This window comes from Salmo trutta, chromosome 2 (assembly GCF_901001165.1).
Source record: "Salmo trutta chromosome 2, fSalTru1.1, whole genome shotgun sequence".
Taxonomy (NCBI): Eukaryota; Metazoa; Chordata; class Actinopteri; order Salmoniformes; family Salmonidae; genus Salmo; species Salmo trutta.
In genome coordinates, this window is record NC_042958.1 from 14,681,564 (window position 1) to 14,701,281 (window position 19,718).

Here is a 19,718-nt window from a genome sequence, read left to right on the forward strand (position 1 = left end):
CTCTCCCTCTTCTCCTCTCCTGATCCTCCTCTCCTCTCCTCCTACCCTCTCCCTCTTCTCCCTCTCCTGATCCTCCTCTACACTCCTCCTCTATCCCGTGTGTTAACCCACCTCGACCTCTGACCTCTCTGTCCATGTCTAGAAAGGGATCCATGAGTGGAACTTCACTGCAACATCCATCAAAGGAATCAGGTATGTGTGTTTATGGTTTTCATGTTCTTGCTCATGTTAACATTAGTGTTTGTATGTGGCATGCTTTAAAAACAACCCTCCCCTTCCTGTCTCCCCATTCCTCTCTCCTCAGTATCTCTAAGTTTGATGAGCGCTGTTGTTTCCTGTATGTTCACGACAACTCAGACGACTTCCAGATCTACTTCTCTACTGAAGACCAGTGTGGCCGGTCAGGATCACACCCCAGTCCCATTCTCACTGACAGACATCGTTCATTCAGCTCCGGTACGTCTTGTTTCTATGTCTGTTGTATTGACACTTTCTGTGGTCTGCGTGTAGGTTCTGTTCCATGGTGAAGGAGATGATTTCTGATGGAACAGGAAATGCAGTGGAGCTGGAGGGAGATGGAGACGGAGACACCCTGGAGGTCAGTGTTTATATTCAGGAATATGTGTTCCACAAGGATCTGTGCTTATGGTTCAGTACGAGTGAGGGCATAGGTGTGTGTTTATGTATGTGTTTTTGCACGTGTGTGTTGCAGTACGAGTATGACATTAACGAGAAGGCGGACCGTGTGGTGCTGGGCCGGGGGACCTATGGAGTGGTGTACGCTGGGAGAGACATGAGCAACCAGGTCCGCATCGCCATTAAAGAGATACCAGAGAGAGACAGCAGGTCAGTGGGTGTGTTCAGCCAGGTCACCGTGATACCGTGCGTCTGTGTGTGCGTCTGTGTGTGCGTCTGTGTGTGTGTCTGTGTGTGTGTCTGTGTGTGTGTCTGTGTGTACATGTACGTAACCCTCTTCTCTGTGTGTGTTAGGTACTCCCAACCCCTTCATGAGGAGATAGCGCTGCATAAGTACCTGAAACACAGGAACATTGTTCAGTACCTGGGCTCAGTCTCAGAGGACGGATACATCAAGATCTTCATGGAGCAAGTCCCTGGAGGTGTCTGTCTGTCTGTCTGTCTGTCTGTCTGTCTGTCTGTCTGTCTGTCTGTCTGTCTGTCTGTCTGTCACCTAACCGGTATGTGCAGGCAGTTTTTATGAGTTGCTGCTGTCTAAGTGTATGTGTATAACAGGCAGTCTGTCAGCGTTGCTGCGGTCAAAGTGGGGTCCGTTGAAGGAGGCAACCATCATCTTCTACACACGGCAGATCCTGGAGGGACTCCGCTATCTCCACGAGAACCAGATAGTACACCGTGACATCAAGGTAACCTTACACGGAACCCAAACCGTCTGCGCGCGTGCACCATCGTGCGCCATCGTGCATAAATGTATTTTGTCCCACCACACCAAACACAATCACGACACGCAGGTTAAAATATCAAAACAAACTCTGAACCAATTATATTAATTTGGGGACAGGTCGAAAAGCATTAAACATTTATGGCAATTTAGCCAGCTAGCTTGCACTTTCTAGCTAATTTGTCCTATTTAGCTAGCTTGCTGTTGCTAGCTAATTTGTCCTGGGATTGAGTTGTTATTTTACCTGAAATGCACAAGGTCCTCTACTCCGCCAATTAATCCACACATAAAACGTTCAACCGAATCATTTCTAGTCATCTCTCTTCCTTCCAGGCTTTTTCTTCTCTTGACTTTATATTGCGATTGGCAACTTTCATAAATTAGGTGCATTACCGCCACTGACCTCGTTCGTCTTTCAGTCACCCACGTGGGTATAACCAATGAGGAGATGGCACGTGGGTATCTGCTTCTATAAGCCAATGAGGAGATGGGAGAGGCAGGACTTGCAGCGCGATCTGCGTGACAAATGGAACTGACTTCTATTTTAGCCCTTGGCAACGCAGACGCTCGTTGGCGCGCGCAAGCAGTGTGGGTGCAATAATTTAGGCTAAGGTTTTCTGGATCTCTGTTTTTGGTTGGATAGGTTTCTCAATGTCTTTTTTAGGTTTTTGCATTCTTCATCAAACCATTTGTCATTGTTGTTAATTTTCTTAGGTTGTCTGCTTGACATTTTTAGATTTGATTGGGAAGCTGAGAGGTCAAATATACTGTTTAGGTTTTCACTATTACAATGAAACATTTTGTCCAGGAGATTGTCTAGAAGGGATTACATTTGTTGTTGCCTAATAGTTTTTTGGTAGATTTCCACACTACTTTCCTTCCTTCTATAGCATTTCTAAATATTATTCAGTTCCTTTGGCTTTGATGCCTCATGATTGAGCATATCTCTCTCCCTCTTTCTCTCTCTCGCTGCCTCTCTCTCTCTTTCTCTCTCTCGCTGTCTCTCTCTCTCTCTCTCTCTCTCTCTCTCTCTCTCTCTCTCTCTCAGGGGGATAATGTATTAGTTAATACCTACAGTGGAGTTCTGAAGATATCAGACTTTGGGACGTCCAAAAGGCTTGCGGGGGTCAACCCCTGTACCGAGACCTTCACTGGTATGACACACACACAATATTGTTTTCTGTGGCAACTCCTCTGCAACCTGGAATATTTTCTGAACTGTTGTTGAATATCTCTTACAAATAAACTGTTTCTTTAAAACTCAAAATATCCTAAACGTTGTCAGTAGTAGCAACTTGAAAGTATCCAACATCTAACGTTCAGTTCAGTCAGTCCACGGCTGTCTAGTCTTGCCTGGATCTCAAAATGTCAAATGACCCTCGAAATGTCAAGAGCCACTATCAGCCTCTATAGAAACACACTCATACACACATTGACAGCTGGCTGCTCCTCATTCTCTCTATCTCACATGCATGCGCCCACGCACAAACAACACACACACACACCCAAGTTTTAGTTTGGTTGTTGCCATGACGCGTCGCTCCGGGGAGTGGATGAAATCTCTCAGGATACAGATGATCTGTCCTAGACACACACACACACACACACACACACACACACACACACACACACACACACACACACACACACACACACAGAGAGAGAGATGTTAGTTAATTAGCCAGAGGGGGTTAGGGACTACGAGTGTGTTTCTCTTTCATTACTCTCTCGTCATCTATCCCTAATTATTTGTCCTTTACTTTCCACTCTCTTATCGCGTCTTTCTCTCTCTCTCTCTCTGATCAACACCTCTCTCTCCCTCTTTCTCCCTCTTTCTCTCTCTCCCTCTTTCTCTCTCTCCCTCTCTGATCAACACCTCTCTCCCTCTTTCTCTCTCTCCCTCTTTCTCTCTCTCCCTCTCTGATCAACACCTCTCTCCCTCTTTCTCTCTCTCTCTCTCTGATCAACACCTCTTTCTCCCTCTTTCTCTCTCTCCCTCTTTCTCTCTCTCCCTCTTTCTCTCTCTCCCTCTTTCTCTCTCTCCCTCTCTGATCAACACCTCTCTCTCCCTCTTTCTCCCTCTTTCTCTCTCTCCCTCTTTCTCTCTCTCCCTCTGATCAACACCTCTCTCCCTCTTTCTCTCTCTCCCTCTTTCTCTCTCTCCCTCTCTGATCAACACCTCTCTCCCTCTTTCTCTCTCTCTCTCTCTCTCTGATCAACACCTCTCTCTCCCTCTTTCTCCCTCTTTCTCTCTCTCCCTCTTTCTCTCTCTCCCTCTTTCTCTCTCTCCCTCTTTCTCTCACTCCCTCTCTGATCAACACCTCTCTCCCTCTTTCTCTCTCTCCCTCTTTCTCTCTCTCCCTCTCTGATCAACACCTCTCTCCCTCTTTCTCGCTCTCCCTCTTTCTCTCTCTCCCTCTGATCAACACCTCTCTCCCTCTTTCTCTCTCTCCCTCTCTGACCAACACCTCTCTCCCTCTTTCTCTCTCTCCCTCTTTCTCTCTCTCCCTCTCTGATCAACACCTCTCTCCCTCTTTCTCTCTCTCCCTCTTTCTCTCTCTCCCTCTTTCTCTCTCTCCGTCTCTGATCAACACCTCTCTCCCTCTTTCTCTCTCTCCCTCTTTCTCTCTCTCCGTCTCTGACCAACACCTCTCTCTCCCTCTTTCTCTCTCTCCCTCTTTCTCTCTCTCCCTCTCTGATCAACACCTCTCTCTCCCTACACATGAGTTTGTTATCAACATGGAATGTTGTTATGAATGTGTGTGTGTGTTGTGTCCTACCTAGGCACCCTGCAGTACATGGCTCCAGAGATCATAGACAAGGGTCCTCGGGGTTACGGGGCTCCAGCTGACATCTGGTCTCTGGGCTGCACCATCATAGAGATGGCTACTGGGAAACCCCCCTTCCACGAGCTGGGAGAGCCTCAGGCTGCCATGTTTAAGGTGGGTGTGTGTGTTTGGTTTGATGTGCTCCAAGACTCATTATGTGACTGGTTCAAACCTGTGTCTCCTGCATGTTAGAAGACTTTGTTAGCCAGCTGAGCTAAAGCCTGAAGTGAAGGCATCAAGTGAACATGATTCATCAGACCACCTGTTACACTTTACATCCAGCTCAGTGTTTGTGTGCGTGCGTGTGTGTGTAGGTGGGGATGTTTAAGATCCACCCAGAGATCCCAGAGTCGTTGTCGTTGGAGGCCAAGTCGTTTATCCTGCGTTGTTTTGAGCCTGACCCTAATAAGAGGGCTACCGCCTCAGACCTGCTCAAAGATATCTTTGTACGACACAATGTCAAGGGAAAGAAGAGCAAGATCGCCTTCAAGCCATCAGGTAGGGCTGTTCAGCATTGGGTGTGTCTGTGGTGTCTGTGGTGTGTGTGTGTGTGTGTGTCTGTGGTGTGTGTGTGTGTGTGTGTGTGTGTGTGTGTGTGTGTGTGTGTGTGTGTGTGTGTGTGTGTGTGTGTGTGTGTGTGTGCGCTAATAAATTAATGGGTGATTTAACCGTTTAATCCACTCAGATTGTTTCCATGACGTCACTGAAATGCTGCAGCTCATACAAATCACAACACACACAGACATACTGTACACACTCACACACACACACACACTGGCAGACATGGTGATGTAATTGAGGTTGTGTTAACGGTCTCTTTCTCTCCTGTTAACGGTCTCTTTCTCTCCTGTCTACTCCTGGGATCTTTATGCCAGTGTGGCAAGGTTTGTTCCCAGTTAACATTTTTGTTGTTTGTACAGAAATAGAAACGCAACATGTAAAGTGTTGGTCCCATGTTTCATGAGTGGAAATAAAAACAAATTGCACAAATTTGTTTACATCCCTGTCAGTGAGCATTTCTCCTTTGCCAAGATAAATCCACCTGACAGGTGTGGCACATCAAGAAGCTGATTAAACACCATAATCCTTACGCAGGTGCACCTTGTGCTGGGGACAATAAAAAGCCACTTTAAAAGGTGCAATTTTGTCACACAACACAATGCCACAGATGTCTCAGGTTTTGAGGGAGCGTACAATTGGCAGAGCTGTTGCCAGATAATTTAATGTTAATTTCTCTTCCATAAGAGTTTCAACTGTACGGGGCAGATGTCAGACAGCGGTGTATGGCGTTGTGTGGGCAAGCGGTTTGCTGATGTCAATGTTGTGAACGGAGTGTCCCATGGCGATGGTGGGGTTATGGTATGGGCAGGCATAAGCTATGGACAACGAACACAATTGCATTTTATCGATGGCAATTTGAATGCACAGAGATACCGTGACGAGATCCTGATGCCCATTGTCGTGAAATTCATCCACCGCCATTACCTCATGTTTCAGCATGATAATGCACGGCCCCATGTCGCAAGGATCTGTACACAATTCCTGGAAGCTGAAAATGTCCCAGTTCTTCCATGGCCTGCACACTGTCGAAAAAATTAATAGACCCAAAACTGAGGCTTGAATGCAAAATAAAGATGTGTATTGAAACATCATTGTACAAGAAAGCACATAAGTGAAAGGTGAAAACAATACACAAACGTTTGGGCCTCAGGTCATCATCAGTTTAAATGTGTCACGCTGCATGAGGCAAATGGTGGTTACACCAAATACTGACTGGTTTTCTGATCCACGCCCCACCAACAGATGCATATCTGTATTCTCAGTCATGTGAAATCTATAGATTAGGGCCTAATGAATTTATTTCAATTGACCCAACTGTAACTCAGTAAAATCTTTGAAATTGTTGTTTTATATTTTTGTTCAGTGTGTGTGTAGCATGTGTGACTATGTCTGTCTGTGGTCGTGTCTACATGTATCTGAGTGTCTGTGATCATGTTGCTATCTATCGGTTTCTGCTAAAGCAGAGTCCCGGCAGCACATTTTTGTTCCAGCCCAACAATATCACACCTGAGTAGTTAAACCCGGTGTGATAGTGTTGGTATGGTACAAAAATGTGTCGGCTCGGAAAGACTTGAAAATCCCTGCTAGTAGGTCCTTATCATTGCCAATAGGTCTGAAACATATCTCTATCGCAACTGTTACCATGGAAATATGCCCAGAAGCAGTATGGCTAGATAGCTAAAACTAGCTGATAGCTAAACAATATAAGTAGCTAGTTAACTAAAAACGCTAGCTAACCAGTTCTCTTGATTAAGGGGGTTCTCTTACACTGTGTGTCTGTGTGTGTGTGTGTATGTGTTGGCCAGACTACATCCGCAGTGTGTCGCTGCCGGTGCAGTTACAGTGTGAGGCCACCGGGAGCAGCAGTAGCGAGCCTGGCTCAGTGAGTCCAGACTGCGACTCCAAACAGGACGTCTTCTTTCAGAAGAACAAACGATCAGGGTCAGAGAACCTGCTCAAACCACCTAGCAACAACTACCTAAGGTACACATACACACACTTCAGGTGTAGAGGTGTGTGTGTGTGTGTGTGTGTGTGTGTGTGTGTGTGTGTGTGTGTGTGTGTGTGTGTGTGTGTGTGTGTGTGTGTGTGTGTGTGCCAGCCAGGTGGTCATAGCTGATCCTGCTCTAATGGCTTTTACAGCATCCGTCTAATGCCTTGTGGTGACTTTTACAACCTCCAGAACACACACACTCAGTGGGCCATGCAGCCAGGAAACCTTTGTATGTGTAAACATAACTGAAGTCACACCGGGGTTACACACACACCAATACCAACACACACACACCTCCATTACCTCATACCCCTGCACACCGTATATACAGCCAAGTTATTATTATTAGAATTGTTTATCTCTGCATTGTTAGTCTACACGTGTTGCTTACGAAGATGTGACAAATACCCCCCCACACACACACACAACAGTAGAATAGGGTGTCATTATTCTATATGAATGTCGTTGTATTGGTCAGTGTACCGGATGAGGGGTCAGTGTCAGAGGACCGTAGCTCTCCTGCGTCTCTAGAAGACAGAGATGGAGGGCTCTTCCTGCTGAAGAAGGACAGCGAGAGGAGAGCCATCCTCTACAAGGTGTGTGTGTGTGTGTGTGTGTGTGTGTGTGTGTGTGTGTGTGTGTGTGTGTGTGTGTGTGTGTGTGTGTGTGTGTGTGTGTGTGTGTGTGTGTGTGTGTGTGCAATAAAATATTCAAAGAGGGTTAATTCATTAACATCTCTCTCCTCTACAATTCATTAACCTCTATCTCTAATATTCATTAACATCTATCTCTAATATTCATTAACATCTCTCTCCTCACCAATTCATTAACATCTCTCTCCTCTACAAGGTCCTAAATGAGGACCAGGACAAAGTAATATCCAACCTCCTGGAGAACCACATACAGGTGTGTGTGTGGGTGTGTGTGTGTGTGCGTGTTTGTATGTGAGAGAGAGAAAATAAATGCAATTGTGAATTGATTAAAGAAGAGAAACCAGATATTGCTACAATCTTCTACTTCTTTCTCCCTCTGTGTGCATGTGTGTTTGGTGTGTGTGTTTGTAGGGCAGTGAGGAGCTGCAGCTCTCTGTGGACCACATTAAACAGATCATCTGTATCCTGAGAGATTTCATCCACTCCCCGGAGCGACGCGTCATGGCAACAACCATCTCCAAACTCAAACTGGACCTAGACTTCGATTCCACATCCATCAACCAGATACAACTGGTTCTTTTCGGCTTCCAGGACTCAGTGAGAACACACACACGTGCACACATACAGTCCATTCGGAAAGTATTCAGATCCCTTGACTTTTTCCACATTTTGTTACGTTACAGCCCTATTCTAAAATGGATTAAATCATTGTTCCACCTCATCAATCTACACACAATACCCCATAATGGCAAAGCAAAAAGAGTTTTCTTAAAAAAAAAAATAAGTATAACATTTACATAAGTTTTCAGACCCTTTACTCAGTACTTTGTTAAAGCACCTTTGTCAGTGATTACAGCCTCGATTCTTCTTGGGTATGATGCTACAAGCTTGGCACACCTGTATTTGGGGAGTTTCTCCTATTCTTCTCTGCAGATACTTTCAAGCTCTGTCAGGTTGGATGGGGAGCGTTGCTGCACAGCTATTTTCAGGTCTCTCTAGAGATGTTCGATCGGGTTGAAGTCCGGGTTCTGGCTGGGCTACTCAAGGACATTCAAAAGATTGTCCCGAAGCCACCCCTGCATTGACTTGACTGTGTGCTTAGGGTTGTTGTCCTGTTGGAAGGTGAACCTTTGCCTCAGACTGAGGAGCAGGTTTTCATCAAGGATCTCTGTACTTTGCTCTGTTCTTCTTTCCCTCGATCCTGACTAGTCTTCCAGTCCCTGCTGCTGAAAAACATCCCCACAGCATGATGCTGCCACCATGCTTCACCGTAGGGATGGTGCCAGGTTTCCTCTAGATGTGACACTTGGCATTCAGCCAAAGAATTCAGTCTGGGTTTCTTCAGAACAGAGAATCTTGTTTCTCATGGTCTGAGAGTCCTTTAGGTGCTTTTTTTGGCAAACTCCAAGCAGGCTGTCATGTGCCTTTTTACTGAGGAGTGGCTTCCGTCTGGCTACTCTACCATAACGGTCTTATTGGTGGAGTGCTGTAGAGATGGTTGTCCTTCAGGAAGGTTCTCCCATCTCCACAGAGGAACTCTAGAGCTCTGTCAGAGTGACCATCGGGTTCTTGGTCCCCTCCCTGACCAAGGCCCTTCTCCCCCAATTGCTCAGTTTGGCCAGTTTGCCAGCTCTAGGAAGAGTCTTGGTGATTCCAAACTTCTTCCATTTAAGAATGTTGGAGGCCACTGTGTTCTTGGGGACCTTCAATTCTGCAGAAATGTTTTGGTACCCTTCCCCAGATCTGTGCCTCGACACGATCCTGCTTGGAGCTCTACGGACAAATCGTTCGACCTCACAGCTTGGTTTTTGCTCTGACATGCACTGTCAACTCTGGGACCTTATATAGACAGGTGTGTGCCTTTCCAAATCATGTCCAATCAATTGAATTGAACACAGGTGGACTCCAATCAAGTTGTAGAAACATCTCAAGGATGATCAATGGAAACAGGATGCACCTGAGCTCAATTTCTAATCTCAAAGCAAAGGGTCTGAATACTTTACTTTTATTTTTAATACATTTGCAAACATTTCTAAAAATTGTTTTTTGCTTTGTCATTATGGGGTATTGTGTGTAGATTGATGAGAAAATATATATATTTAATCCATTTTAGAATAAGGCTGTAAAGTAACAAAATGTGGAAAATGTTAAATGGTCTGAATATTTTCCAAATGCACTGTACGCAGGACTACTCTGAATAATGGTCACATCCAGATTAATGTAGAAGTGTTTAGAAACATTTTATATTCTTATTTACAATAAAAGTGACTCCAAAATGACACAATACGTTATTTACCATTTAATTTATTTTGGGCACAAAATAATCTGAAACAACCAAAACAAACAGCAAATGCATCCAAAAAGTTTGTAGAGTCCCAAGCTTGATGTAATCACTGTACTGTAATACACATACACAGTGCTGTGAAAAAGTATTTACCCCTCTGATTTTCTCTATTTTAGATATTTTTTATACTGAATGTTATCAGATCTTCACAAAAAAACCTAATATTAGATCAAGGGAACCTGAGTTTACATATAACAACAACAAAAATATATTCATTTTATTTATTTAATTAACAAATGTAACACCCCAATTCCCCTGTGTGAAACAGTAATTGCCCCGTTACTCAATAATGGGTTGTGCCACCTTTAGCTGCAATGACTGCAACCAAATGTTTTCTGTAGTTGTTGATCAGTCTCTCACATCGCTGTGGAGGAATTTCGGCCCACTCTTGCATGCAGAACCGCTTTAACTCTGCGACATTTGTGGGTTTTCAAGCATGAACTGCCCTTTTACACTACCACCACCATGCTTGACAGTTCTTACTGTGGAATGCAGTGTTTGGTTTTCGCCAGGCATAATGGGGCCCATGTCGTCCAAAAAGTTACACTTTTTACTCATCTGTCCAAAAAACATTCTTCCAAGAGTCTTGATGATCATCCAGGTGCTTGCTGGTGCTTTTTGGCACACTTGAGTCAACTTCTTGGATGAGATGAGTCCCATTATGTCTGGTGAAAACCAAACAGTGCATTCCACAGTAAGAACCTCATACCAATGGTCAAGCGTGGTGGTGGTACTGTGATGGTTTGGGGATGCTTTGCTGCCTCAAGACTTGCCTTAATAGAAGGAACCATGAATACTGCTCTGTATCAGAGAATTCTACAGGAGAATGGCAGGCCATCCGTCTGTGAGCTGAAGCAAGACAATGATCCAACACAAGTCTACATGAAAATGGTTAAAAAGCAACAAATGTGAAGTTTTGGAATAGCCTAGTCAAAGTCCAGACCTAATCCAAATTTATATGTTGTGGCAGGACTTGAAACGAGCAGTTCATGCTTGAAAACCCACAAATGTTGATGAGTTAAAGCAGGTCTGTATGCTTTCCCAATACTTTTGGTGCCCTAAAATGGGGGGTCTAGGTACAAAAAGTGGTATAATTGAAAATACCTTCAAATGAATGCTGACAGTCTGCACTTTAACCCCATAATCAAATCCAATGTGCTGGAGTACAGAGCCAAGACAACAGCGTGTCACTGTCCCAATACTTTTGGAGCTCATTTTGTGTGTGTGTGCCTGTGTGTCTGTGTGTGTGTGTGTGTGTGTGTGTGTGTGTGTGTGTGTGTGTGTGTGTGTGTGTGTGTGTGTGTGTGTTCAAGGTGAACAAGGTCCTGAGGAACCATCATATTAAACCTCACTGGATGTTTGCTATGGACAACATCATCAGACGAGCAGTACAGGCTGCAGTCACCATCCTCATACCAGGTGTGTGGTCACTGCTAAAGCGCTCAATAAAAAAACTTGCTGAATTGTAGCAACCTAACCCTTCATCCCTGACCTTTAACTCTCCCTGTAGAGCTCCAGACCCACTTCGGCCCGGCCTCAGAGAGTGAGGGACCAGATAAGGAGGAGGAGGAAGAGGAGGAGGAGGCAGAGTTTGGCCCTGTATTGGTCACGCCTCCAGACGACCCTGCTGTGACCCCCGACCCCGTGGTGACCTCAGCAGTCAGCACGCTCAGCTCCGCCCTCTCCTCTCCACCTCCGCCTCAGCGCTCACAGCCTCTCGGAGCCCAGTTGGGCCGGCTCAAACAGGAGACCAACCGGTGTGTTTGTGTTTGTGTGTGGGTTCTCACTGAGTGCTGGAATCCTAACATAATCAGTTGTATCACACACACACACTCACACACACACATAAATACTGTATTATGATATATACACTTCCACACACAGATAAATAGTGTATACACATACACACATACCAATGAAGAGAGGATGAGGTTTCTATTTCATGTTGATCAAGGGTTGTCTTACCTACTTAAAATGAATGAACCTAAGTGCTTCAAGATAAGAGGGCTTGATGAATAGCGGATTATGAATGAAGTGGCCTTGTAGCGCCTCGAGCCCCAGTAATGGAATAGAAGAAATATGTGGAATGGCTATCCTGTTCTGCCCCCTGCAGGTTGTTGGAGGAACTACTGCACAGGGAGAGAGAGTACCAGCAGGTCCTGAAGACAACACTACAGCAAAGACAACATGACCTAGAGCTGGTCAGGGTCAGATACAGACCCCCAGGTACACACACACACACACACACACTGACACACACACTGGTATCCCTGGTAACTTGTCTCTTCCCATCTCTCGTTTTCTTTTTCAGACATTCCTCCTCCCTCTATCTTCCAAGTCCCAGTTGACCACGAGCCTGATAAGCAGCTCACTGATTGGCTGAAAGACCAGAGTGCGGATGCAGACACCATAGACAAGGTTGATCCATCTACATTGTGTTTGTGTTGTGGGTCCATGGGTGAAATTGCCACCAGGGATGTCCCCCCCAATATTCAGAACAGGTCGATTTGTCCCCCCCATTCATTTCTTTAAAATAAATAAATGGGTTGGGGGCCCTCCAGATAGCATATGAACACGTCATAAGCGATGGGAAAATGTGTAGAATTTGAGGAAATTAGCCTTAACGGTCGACTTTTGGCACTGGGTCATTCTGGTAATGCGTGCCGCGACAGATGTAGCTTGTTCGTTAGATAAGCTATTGATGTCATTTCACAGGATATGTTTTTGGAAGGAAGTTGTAGAGATCGGTAAGAAATGTCACTTCTGTAGCCAAGTGTCTTATTCGTTCAATAGCATTAAATTACCTGGTATGATGTTGTATTGATCAGTTATACAGTTTAAATATGTTATTTTTACATTTTTGCACAAAGTAAACCTTTAAAGTAACTGTCCAGTGTTTACAGATTTCTATGAAATATTACCTATAACTAATTACAATAGATTTTCTTCCCAAAAAGGGTAATTAAGTATGTTAAAAGCATATTTTCTGTGTTGGATTGGTGTGGGCGTACCCAAACAAGAGAATGGTGTTGGCGTATACTGGTCAATAAAAATATTCATGCGAGTAGACCACTGATTGGCCAGCTCCTCTATGAGGAAATAGCAATAATTTTGGAAATGGTCTGTTTGAGATATAAGTTTGAGGTGTTTTTATATTTTTTTAATTCACCAATTTATGCATTGGCCACAAATACCAGTATAGAATGAGCCAACAACATTATTTGGGTATGAGTTAACAGAATATACATTTTTTGATGGACAGTTCATTTAAAACTGCAACAGTTTCTCTCAGCTTTATGGCAAAATGTGTAGAGTATCAGGAAATTGGCTTTAAAACTGCAAAATGTTCTCTCATCCTCATGGTAAATGTGAAGAATAGCATGAGATGAGTTATAAAACAGCACATATTTCTCTCTGCCCCATGACAAAATGTTTAGAATTGCAGGAAATTTGCTTTAAAACTGCAACATTTTCTCTCAGACTCATGACAAAATGTTTAGAATAGCATTATTAAAGTGCAACAAAAAGAATCTGCCCCATGGCAAAATGTGTTGAAATGCAGGAAGTTAGCTGTTTCCACTTATACTTGGTTTTCAAAATACCCCTTCGTATACCCTTCAAAATAACCTTCAAGACAGGCATAATAAGTAATGTCAAACTGTGTAGGATTGCAGGAAATGCAAATTCTGGGGGAGGACCCCAGTCTACTGTTTGTCCCCCCAATATCTACACCACAATTCCATCCTTGCGTGTGTCAGTGTTTGTGTAGGTCGTGTTTTTATTGGTTATTGAGTTGAGTTTGCCATTGATTGTTTAGTTTATTGCATCCCATGTCCGCTGTTGTATGTTCATATATCAGTTATGTAGTTGAGTTGTAGTATAGTTCAGAGGAGGCTGGTGAGAGGAGCTATAGGAGGATGGGCTCATTGTAATGGCTGGAATGGGATACATTTTATTTAACCTTTATTTTATCAGGGAGTAGGTCTCTTTTACAGATGAGCCCTGAATTAAATTCATTACAGAAAATACACACATCAATACAAAATGCAAGCAGAAAGAAAAATGAATTGTATCAAACATATGGAAACCACATCTTTGACTCCTTTCCATGTATTTTTATTTAACCTTTATTAAACTAGGCAAGTCAGTTAAGAACAAATTGTTATTTTCAATGACGGCCTAGGAACAGTGGGTTAAATGCCTTGTTCAGGGGCAGAACGACAGATTTGTACCTTGTCAGCTTGGGGATTTGAACTTGCAACCTTTCGGGTTAATAGTCCAACGCTCTAAACTCTAGGCTACACTGCCGCCCCATTCCAGCAATTACAATGAGCCCATCCTCCTATAGCTCCCCCCACCAGCCTCCTCTGGTATGGTTGTATACTGGTGATAGTATGGTTCTATGTAGTTGATGTTTCTGTCTCAGTTTGTAATGGAGGAGTACACGCTGAGCGATGTCCTTAATGATGTCACAAAGGAGGACCTGCGCTACCTACGCCTACGGTAACTACTGTGTGTTTGTGTGTGTGTCATTGCGTGTGTGTGTGTGTGTCTGTGTGTCTGTGTGTCATTGTGTGTGTGTCTGTGTGTGTGTCATTGCATGTGTGTGTGTGTGTGTGTGTGTGTGTGTGTGTGTGTGTGTGTGTGTGTGTGTGTGTGTGTGTGTGTGTGTGTGTGTGTATCATCACGTAGTAGAGCCTGTGGGAACACGCTTTAAGTAATACTGCATTTTTGTTTTTCTCTCTCTCCGTGTGTGTGTGTGTGTGTGTGTGTGTGTGTGTGTGTGTGTGTGTGTGTGTGTGTGTGTGTGTGTGTGTGTGTGTGTGTGTGTGTGTGTGAGAAGGGGTGGGGTGCTGTGTCGTATATGGCGGGGTATCCAGAGGCACAGAGAGCGAGAGAGGCTGACAAGGGATGACTCCAAAGATGACGGATGATGGGATACATGAACTACGACTGCCTTAACACACACACACACAGAAATAGAATGAATAGAACGAGCGTCCCCATTCAAGTCAATGATGGCATAATGGTTTGGCAGGCAGCCATTGCAAGTGTACCCATAGGGGCAAAGCAGGAAGTGAAAGCTGGAAGTGTACCCATCAATCTGTGTTGTGATTCGTTGAATCAACTCAACTGACATTACAAAAAAATACATTCCATGAGCCACATCAGTTAGCATCATTTGAATGAACATTCTATATTACCATGGACATGATTGCATCACAATACCAGGTAGCCATTGCGAGTGTACCCATTATTACCAGACAAATTGCCAGGGTTAGAGGTTGCAAACCCATTCTATTCATTCTATTTCTATGCATACACACACATACACACAGACCAAACTGTTGTGTGTATGTGTTTGAATGAGTGTGTGATTGAGTGTGTGTGTGTGTTATGTACACCACACGTGCTTCTTAGGTTTCGTCCCATGCCAAATTCTGCCTGCTCATTGGTCCTGTATTGCACCAGGAAGTTTGTGGCCCTAGCCAAGACAGGCAGTAGGCATTTAGTTACACACACAACCAGACAACCAGTCTGTGATGTAGTGTTTATTTTTTGGTCTCTCTAATTCTGTATAGTGAGGTGTATAGTATAGAGGTCTATAGTGTAGAACTGCGTTTGTAGTTAGCGCAGGTCTGTGGCTTTTCATGTTTTAGTCCAGCTGTGTTCATGTTTCAGATGTCTTCATGTGATTTCAATGTGTTACTTTAAAAGTGTAATATGCAAGATTTACAGCTGTTCCAAGGTCATTTCAATAAATGATATATACTCATTGGTTCTTGATGAGTATAACTTAATGCTGCATGAGCTACCTTACTTACCCCATCACAACCCAAAATAAGCCTGTACTTGCATAATATTAAGAAACTATGCGGTAACCATGACTACTTTCCGGTACGTTTTTGTCCTGAGGGTTAACGAGAGATTAACCCTGAGATAAACATTGACCAGAGTTTTGAAGAGCAAACACACGCACTCCGAAAGGGGAACTCCTGTGGAAAGCATCCCCACAACATTCTGTAAACACACATCTATAACCCTCAGTTCAGATGCACTCATTAACGGAGACAACACTTAGTTGATAAAATAGATCAAGTAAGATAAGATCTATAAAATGGTCATGTAGTGTATTTCTATCTTAAATTGGCAGATTTGATGGGGATTTCTCTATTATGTCACTTAGATTGACCCACCGGTGCATCAATGGACTCTTAAGGATTAAGGTCATGTTCAGTTTCATGTCATGGGGTCATGTGACAATGGCTGATTTAACATGCTGTATATGTGTTTATAGCCTACAACATCTTCTTGCATCATTCTTCCTCCACACAGGGAGTGTATATGGGTGTGTGTGTGTGAGTGAGAGAGAGTGCGTGCGTGCGTGTGAAATTACCTGTGTAGGTGGACTCACCTGAATTCTAACCTGTGTAGGCGTGATAAAGTGTGTATGTACACGTTTTGGGTGACTAGTCAGGATTGAGGGTAAGAGGAACAGAGCAAAGTACAGAGAGATCCTTGATGAAAACCTGCTCCAGTGCATACAGCCAAGACAACACAGGAGTCCCCGCCGCTGAAAAACATCCCCACAGCATGATGCTGCCAGCACCATGCTTCACCGTAGGGATGGTGCCAGGTTTCCTCTAGACGTGAGGCTTGGCATTCAGGCCAAAGAGTTCGATCTTGGTTTCATGGTCTGAGAGTCCTATATGTGCCTTTTGGCAAACTCCAAGCGGGCTGTCATGTGCCTTTTACTGAGGAGTGGCTTCCGTCTGGCCACTCTACCATAAAGGCCTGATTGGTGGAGTGCTGCAGAGATGGTTGTCCTTCAGGAAGGTTCTCCCATCTCCAAAGAGAAACTCTGGAGCTCTGTCAGAGTGACCATCAGGTTCTTGGTCACCTCCCTGACAAAGGCCCTTCGCCCCCGATTGCTCTAGGAAGTGTCTTGGTGGTTCCAAACTTCTTCCACTTAAGAATGATGGAGACCACTGTGTTCTTGGGGACCTTCAATACTGCAGACATTTTTTGGTACCCTTCCCCAGATCTGTGCCTCAACACAATCCTTGTCTCAGAGCTCTACGGACAATTCCTTCGACCTCATGGCTTGGTTTTTGCTATGTGGGACCTTTATATATATAGATATGCCTTTCCAAATCATGTCCAATCAATTGAATTGACAACAGGTGAATTCCAATCAAGTTGTAGAAACATCTCAAGGATGATCAATGGAAACAGGACGCACCTGAGCTCAATTTCGATTCTCATAGCAAAGGCTCTGAATTCTTATGTAAATAAGGTATTTCTGTTTTTTATTTGTAAATAAATTTGAAAAAAAATCTAAAAACCTGTTTTTGCTTTGTCATTATGGGTTATTGTGTGTAGATTGATGAGGTAAATAATTTATTTAATACATTTTAGAATAAGGCTGTAACATAACAAAATGTGGAAAAAGTCAAGGGGTCTGAATACTTTTTGAAATGCACTGTATCTTAACTAAAACATATAATTTATGTAAGGCGAATCTCCACTCTCCTAAAATAAAAAATAAAGGCCTATGAATGTCTTCATTTAGTGTCACCATATCTGTTGAGAATAGAGACAGCAGTTCAGCGATTCATAGATAGCTCAGCTTTTATAGCCTCTCTCTGCACGGAAATGCAGGGCCTCTGTCTAAAGTTTCCAATGTTGGTTCCCTACGCAGGTTGGATTTCATCACACACAAAAAAACGTGTACATACACACTTTATCACGCCTACACAGGTTAGAATTCAGGTGAGTCCACCTACACAGGTAAAACCAGTGTTCAAACTACTATTTCACACGCACGCACGCACTCTCTCTCTCACTCACACACACACACACCCATATACACTCCCTGTGTGGAGGAAGAATGATGCAAGAAGATGTTGTAGGCTATAAACACATCTACAGCATGTTAAATCAGCCATTGTCACATGACCCCATGACATGAAACTGAACATGACCTTAATCCTTAAGAGTCCATTGATGCACCGGTGGGTCAATCTAAGTGACATAATAGAGAAATCCCCATCAAAATCTGCCAATTTAAGATAGAAATACACTACATGACCAAAAGCATGTGGACACCTGCTCATCGAACATCTCATTCCAAAATTATGGACATTAATATGGAGTAGGTCCCCCTTTGCTGCTATAACAGCCTCCACTCTTCTGGGAAGGCTTTCCACTAGATGTTGGAACATTTATGTCGAGACTTGATTCCATTCAGCCACAAGAGCATTAGTGAAGAGGGGCACTGATGTTGGGCGATTAGTCCTGGCTCGCAGTCGGCGATCCAATTCATCCCAAAGGTGTTCGATGGGGTTGAGGTCAGGGCTCTGTGCAGGCCAGTCAATTTCTTCATACCAATCTCGACAAGCCATTTTTGTATGGACATCGCTTTGTGTACGGGGGCATTGCTATGCTGAAACAGGAAAGGGCCTTCCCCAAACTGTTGGAAGCACAGAATCATCTAGAATGTCATTGTATGCTGTAGCGTTAAGATTTTCCTTCACTGGAACTGAGCCTTAACCATGAAAAACAGCCCCAGACCATTATTCCTCCACCAAACTTTATAGTAGGCACTATGCATTGGGGTAGGTAGCCTTCTCCTGGCGTCCTCCAAACCCAGATTGGTCTGTCCGACTGCCAGATGGTGAAGCATGATTCATCACCAGAGAATACGTTTCCAGTGCTTCCGAGTCAAATGGCGGCGAGCTGTACACCACTCCATCCAACACTTGGCTTTGCGCATGGCGTTCTTAGGCTTGTGTGCGGCTGCTCAGCTATGGAAACCCCTTTCATGATGCTCCCGACGAACAGTTCTTGTGTTGACTTTGCTTCCAGAGGCAGCTTGGAACTCGGTAGTGAGTGTTGCAACCGAGGACAGATGATTTTTACGTGCTACGTGCTTCAGTGCACAGCGGTCCCGTTCTGTGAACTTGTGTGGCCTACCACTTCGCGGCTGAGCCGTTGTTGCTCCTAGACGTTTCCTTTTCATAATAACAGCACTTACAGTTGACCCGGGCAGCTCTAGCAGGGCAGAAATTTGATGAACTGACTTGTTGGTAAGGTGGCATCCTATGACGGTGCCACGTTGAAAGTCACTGAGCTCTTCAGTAAGGCCATTCTACTGACAATGTTTGTCTATAGAGTTTGCATGGCTGTGTGCTCAATTTATACACCTGTCAGCAACAGGTATGGCTGAAATTGCCGAATCCACTAATTTGAAGGGGTGTCCACATACTTTTGTATATATTGTGTATTAGGCTTTTTTCATGGGCTGCCTCTTAATCCACCGCATCCGACTATGGAGGCCTTCAGCATCTGCCGTGGAATGTGGCCGAGCTACAGGAGTGCTTGTCAGACCATGAGACATCCCAAAAATCGGTCTTCTATTGAAAACGTCTGTAAGGTTTGGCCTCCACAAGTGTCAATGGACTCGTCTGAAGGTAACCCATGCAAACAAATGGAGGTAGTTTTGTGCCAATAAAAATAAGGGGTTGAATATGTGTCAAATATGTGTAAATATATATATATATATATATATATATATATTTCCTGAGCTTTCTTATACGGAAAAAATACATTTATGAAATGTATGCACTCACTACTGTAAGTCGCTCTGGAGAAGAGCGTCTGCTAAATGACTAAAATGTAAATGTAAAAATGTTATATCTCCTAGATATAGGACAGACACTTCCAAACCTTATTCCTTATGATTTATTTTTTTATTGTATTTTTTGCCATTTCTGAATGCATTATTCAATGTGTTTCCCCCTGGACTTTTCGAGGTTAAACTGATCAAACCTAAACCGGATGAAGATCACGCAACCTCTGTCAGAAGCTTAGCCTTTAGTCTGAACTGACATCTAATTGGATGTGTAGAACAGGGCTTCCC

At 43.9% G+C, this 19,718-nt stretch overlaps 1 protein-coding gene across 2 annotated transcripts; it reads left to right on the forward strand.

Moving 5' to 3' along the window:
- Positions 1–142: 142 nt before the first annotated feature.
- map3k15 (mitogen-activated protein kinase kinase kinase 15) lies at positions 143–14,778 on the forward strand (the record flags this gene model as incomplete). Of its 2 annotated transcripts, XM_029695450.1 has the most annotated exon segments (20): positions 143–192; positions 305–400; positions 511–598; positions 713–846; positions 991–1,118; positions 1,252–1,382; positions 2,466–2,571; positions 4,202–4,359; positions 4,560–4,743; positions 5,121–5,129; positions 6,612–6,789; positions 7,278–7,395; positions 7,649–7,705; positions 7,864–8,049; positions 11,110–11,215; positions 11,307–11,553; positions 11,910–12,022; positions 12,108–12,214; positions 14,223–14,299; positions 14,640–14,778. In XM_029695450.1, coding segments are annotated over 20 exon segments (2,364 nt in total), but the record flags the coding sequence as incomplete, so codon positions are not given.
- Between the last annotated feature and the right edge of the window lie 4,940 nt (positions 14,779–19,718).